At 37.8% G+C, this 5,564-nt stretch overlaps 1 protein-coding gene across 1 annotated transcript in view; it reads right to left on the minus strand.

Annotated features, from left to right (window-relative positions):
- Window positions 1-336: 336 nt before the first annotated feature.
- abhd11 (abhydrolase domain containing 11) overlaps window positions 337-5,564 on the minus strand; it is an 11,718-nt gene continuing 6,490 nt past the window's right edge. The window contains exons 4-6 of the mRNA XM_014016899.1: window positions 4,326-4,496; window positions 4,056-4,237; window positions 337-2,306 (exon numbers count right to left, since the gene is read on the minus strand). Of these exons, the coding sequence (XP_013872353.1) occupies window positions 2,171-2,306; window positions 4,056-4,237; window positions 4,326-4,496 (489 nt within the window). The 3' untranslated portion in view covers window positions 337-2,170. The remainder of the gene's footprint in view (window positions 2,307-4,055; window positions 4,238-4,325; window positions 4,497-5,564) is intronic.

Here is a 5,564-nt window from a genome sequence, read left to right on the forward strand (position 1 = left end):
CTTCTCTCCTCTCAGTAGGGTTGCTTACAGCACACGCGATTTCTGGTTAGCTTCTTAGCTTAGCCTCCTTCACAGCGACATAGTATACACACGTACACACTTCAACAGAGGCCACGCCTCCAGCAAGAATCACTTCTCTATGTGGAGAGTTCAGACCCTCGTACGAAGCAAAGTGAAGGACAAGGGTCTGGTTTTTACCAGGCTAGTCACATACAACATTTACTGTTTGTTGCAAAACAAAGTGAAATGAATACACATTTTTGCTTTAATCTGGGGCATACAAATATTTGTTTTTTTAGTGTTAATGATATTTAAATATAAAAGCTAAGTTAGCAGTAACACGATTTCAAAGGCTGTAATTTGTCACTTCCTGTTTTTTTCGTCAGCAGTTGTAGCTCCGCCTCTTGGCTTAACTAAAACCAATTTTTCTCAAAACTCACCTCTAAAAATAACATTTTTATCCGTGATCCGTGACACAGTTTGGGTTGCGTTGACTTATATTTTGTCACATTACACATTTGAGTTTGTTTTGATGTCTGTGATGAAGTTAAGGACTTTAAAACTGAGACGTCTGAGGCTTTTGTGTTCAAAGATAAAATCCTGAAAGCCACTGCAGGCTGTTCGAGTTGACACGAGATGCAAATATGATAAATATTAGTGCTTTAGCTTCTGTCAATTTTATATATATTTAGCTTTTTGTCATTAGTGGAACTAAGGAAGTGTAGATGTTAAAGCTAAGATTTTGATCAGCTATGCCCACCACTGCTTACAGTCATCAAACTACTCTGTGTTGGTCAAGAGTTTCACTGCAACTCCTCAGAAGCTGAAACAAGACCTGCATTCAAGTGTCACTAATACCCGCCACCTCCCACTATACATAACGTACCGCAAGACAGGTCAGTCCTGCAGGAGGAGGGGGTGGGGGTGGGTGAGGATGAAGAGGTGGCTCTCCTCTAACCAGAGCCTCACAATGAAAAAACGAAGCRTCACTGAACTAATTCTTAAATCTCTATTCACATCAAACGTAAAACAATATTTGCAGTAAAAATTTAGTGCCTCGCGCAGAACTGGCAACCCAGCTGCCAATCTAAAATCTACAGAATATTATTGTAGAATAAAAGCTGTTCCTAAAGTTTGGACAGAAATGGAAAAAAAAAGAAAGGAGTTCTCGATAAAAGAGGCACGTACAACTGAACGACACCCTGCTTTTTCTTTATACAATTGGCAGTTTTACTATTAGACCAAACTTAACCGTCATGGACTGAAATGATTATAAAGGTTAGATACTTTCTTACATTGTGGCAGCATATTATACACCCATATAGCCTTGGGCCTTATTTGTAAGGATAAGTGATACACAGGTTAAATTGGTAAAACATCAATTTAACAACCACTGAAAGGACTGACCAATTACAAACACACAACATCACCACGGCTTGTTGCCAGACACAAAATCATATCAGGAGAATATATTAATTAGCAAGTCACCTGGAGTAGTCACTAAACAGTTTGTGGTAATACTGCATTGGAGAGTTTTAGCTTGGTTGGCTTAAAAATATAAGCAGTAAAMCCTCACGCCTGACACACGGGGAAGCTAAATAAACAATAAAAATACTGACCAATCTACAACCATCATCTCCAAAACATCATCAAACCTACAGCTGTAACACTATGTGTACACCCCCACACTCGACTTACACTGAACTCGCTCTTTCACAATAAAAGCTTAAAACATGTCACAACTTTACCAACCCCAGATTAACGCACAGCTGCTTTTGTCTTGACCTAAAAGTGTGAACATAAAGACAGGACAGTGCAAATGAGAGTCTCTTTGGGTTAGTACAACACCTCCAAAAACAGCCCCATTGTATTAAACTGTGAGAGTTTTCTTTTTGTCTACTTTAAATAAAAATCAACACAAAAACATCTAGAAACACTCGGTGTCAGGGGGAGAAATGAAACAACAGATAAGCTGATACTACACTAACTGTTCATGTTAGAAGGTGAGTTTGGTCCAGTGTTTCATCAACAATGACCCACCTCTCGCCTCGCCTCGAAGCTGACGAAATACTCGCCTTCTCAGCGAGGGGGTGGGGTGGACGCTCAGAGAGGCTGGGAGTTGTAAAGTTTTGGGGGTGGGGTGGGGGGGTGTGTTACGTGATGGAGGCAGCTAAGACTGAAGGAAGGAGATGATGGAGCTGATGAAATCTAAGGGTTTGTCGGCGTGGATCCAGTGGCTGGCATCGGGGATGTACTGGATGTCCGCGTTGGGGAACAGCCTCTGGATTTCAGGGTAATCCTCCGAGCTGAAAACAAGGAGGGATAMGAGTAAAACCACCTAAATCTGAAATGGAGCTGTGACCAATCAGATTTATCATTTTTACTTTAGGGAGTAAGTAAAAAAAAAAGGACTTTTTGCTTTTTTTCCTCCATTTAGTGAGTATTTTAAAATAAATACTATACGAGCTATTTTATACTTTTTACATTTTAAATTATTATTAGCTGTTTATTTCACTTATGATTACTTTTTGTTGTAATTTTTTGTATACATTATTTTGTTAGTATTCTTTGCTGCATTAGTTTGATTGTGACGATTAGACAAAACCAGGAAACCCATAAATATGGGGCTTGGTCCTGGACCAGCATGCACTGCGGTGGGTATATTGTTTTATTACCAGAGCAGAAGAGGGAGTGGTTGAACATAAATGTTACTGGGAAGGTTTTGGATTAAATYATCAAAGGAAAACATTAACATGGTAAAATGCTTCTTTCACCTTTGTTGAACAGAAAAAAAAACTCATTGAAATTGTGGCCTTTTAAATGGTTGAACTTTAAAGTGCCTGTGACATGCCTATCCTTCAAATGCAAAAAGTCAAAGAAAACATCTTTATATTTAAGAAACTTGACATAAYACCCACGATTTTACCCATTTTCTTACATTTTTGAACTTGCCAAAGTGAAACAGGAAGTGACATCAAAGGGGAACTGTTTCAAAGAGAAAACTCCCTGGTCTTTGTTTATTGAAATAATATTATTTAAACTCTTTTTTTAATCTCTCTGTGACTGAAAATTATCTAAAGAAACATCAGATTCTTCTCTACAGTCTGTGGTAGCTGTTGTAGCAACACTGTTCACATGCAGACATTCCCCTTTGACATCACTTCCTGTTACTTCACATGTGAATATCTGAACAACTGTTCATCTCAGCAGTGTATAATTAATAATAATAAAYAATAATAAATATTTTGCAATATGTTATCAATGTTATCTTCCCAAAAGTGCATTCATATTTATTACAAAAATTTGATGTCATTGGCACTTTAAAGAAAATTGCCACTATAAATAAAAAAAATGTCTGGCTGAAAGATTGTTTACAATAATTAAATTAACAAATGAATAAATCTTATCTGTTTAACAGAACCAAACATCTTAATATGTATCATATTGTTTTGGATTAGAAGTTAAGAGCTTAAAACTGATTATTAACATAACCAATTTTCATATTAAATAAAATGAATTAAATTAGTTAGAGCCTGACATGTTTAATAGCTTTTAGAGCTATTCTGTCYAAAGATTATTTTTGATTGAATTTATTTATTTGAGAAAAAGGGGCAGATATAATAAGATTTTTTCTTCTTCTGCTACCTTTCATTTAATTTATGATTCGTATTTTTTGTTGTATGTTGAATTTATGTTGTTGTTTTTTAAAGAAATGAATAAACTATATAAAATAAAATAAACAAAAATTAAAATAAGATTTTATCGACCAATTCTACATGACACAAAAAAGTGKTTTTTACTTTTTAGAACAGCCATGATCAAGTTTTAATGGTTCTGATTGAGAAAATGTAAAGAATATTTAAGCAAAGGTCTTAAGCTAAAGTAATCTTGCATGAGCAGGATTAATGAGCAGCAGGACAGGAAAGTAAAATCTATTTTTAGATACACCACATTGAGGACATGGAATCAATTTTAATTCTCAAAAATTGATTTTATTTATGTAACCGCCTCATTTTTATAAAAAAAACAAATAAATCCTCTGTTGTGTTTAATACCTGATATAAGCTGAGCTGGCTCCACCCAGAAACAGCGTTGGTCCGTTGTAGACGGTGTCAAAGCTGGGGAAACTCAGGATTTCATCCAGGTGTGCTGCGATGGACTCCAGGTTGACCCTCCAGCTGTAGTGTCCGTTCTGCTCCACCAGGTTGGTGAGCAGGAACTGACGCACCGAGTGCTCCTGTGGCAGAGAGGTGTAGCTTTAATTTCTCCGCCCCCTTTTTTTCTTTTTTAACAAACAGCTTTAAAATCTAAAGGGCAGTCCTGACCTTCACCAAAGGGCGCAGCTGATCCTCAGCCATCCGCTTGGCGGTGGAACGAGGGATGTCGGAGGAGATCGTCATCTCCTGCATGGCCTGGATGTAGAAGCGGAAGTTGGTGCGTGTGGCGGACTGGGCGGGGCTGATGTCCACGACCACCAACCCCTCCACTAAACTCGGCTACAAACAGACGAGACYGACTCAGTTACACAGGAGATATTAAAGAAACAAACACAGCTGTGGGGGAAATCTTTACAAGATTAGAAAAAGTACAAATGATAGTGAAGTCATGAAGTTTTCTTAYTTTAGTTGTTCACAGAAACATACTCAAATCAAGACTTAAAATAATTAAGTCCTTCAAACTCAGCTAGACAGAATTAACTTTTAATATTTGAGGAAAGTAATAAAAAGCTATAACTTTAATATGTAGACATATTACCATAATGAACATATAAYGTTCACTTCATTAAAACACTTAGCAGTGATGACTGCCACATGTTTTGCGAGGTGAGTCAAGTTTTAATGTCAGCAGGCTGGGGTCTATATAAAGTGGAACTGCAGTGCTTTGGTCTGAATTCCTCCTTATTGTAGCTCCACAAGCCCCTTTTTTTCTGAGGTGCGTCTCAGATTAACTCATTTTGAGGCTGTCTCTTTAAATCCAAACAAGACGCTTCACCCCCCGCCCCCAGCCAGCTTCCACACAGGTCCATTCCAGTTTGATAGAGAGGTTTACAACTATATAACAGAGCAGAAACTATTTATAATTTAAAGGCGTCCCATTATACAAAATCCATTTTTAAAAAGTTTTTTTACTCAACTTTGAGTATGTACTTCTTAAAAAAACAGTCCTAGGACCAAAAAAATGCACCCAGGGGCATATTTACTGTAAGTAAATGTATTTTTAATGTATATTAACGACAAGTTTTATACTTGCATCATTTTGTGATGTCACAAGCCGTACGACAACCCACCAGAACCTGCGTTCAGCCCCTCACCTGGGTGAAGCCCCACCCCCTTTAATAAGCTAAACAATAGAGCTACATGAGAAAACGTTCATAACGAACGAAAATAAATAATTAAATAGTGTCCGTGCCGGTCTCAAACCCTGGTCTCCCACTCTCTGGTCCAACACTCTGCCCATTGCCCTATTGGAGGCTTGTTGTGAAATGAGCTGCACATTACACAACAACAACCCTGACAGCTTTTTATACTGAGGAGGTGGAGCTTCACCCGGGTGAGGGGCTGAAC

The sequence above is a fragment of the Austrofundulus limnaeus genome, unplaced genomic scaffold (assembly GCF_001266775.1).
Source record: "Austrofundulus limnaeus strain Quisiro unplaced genomic scaffold, Austrofundulus_limnaeus-1.0 Scaffold157, whole genome shotgun sequence".
NCBI lineage: Eukaryota > Metazoa > Chordata > Actinopteri > Cyprinodontiformes > Rivulidae > Austrofundulus > Austrofundulus limnaeus.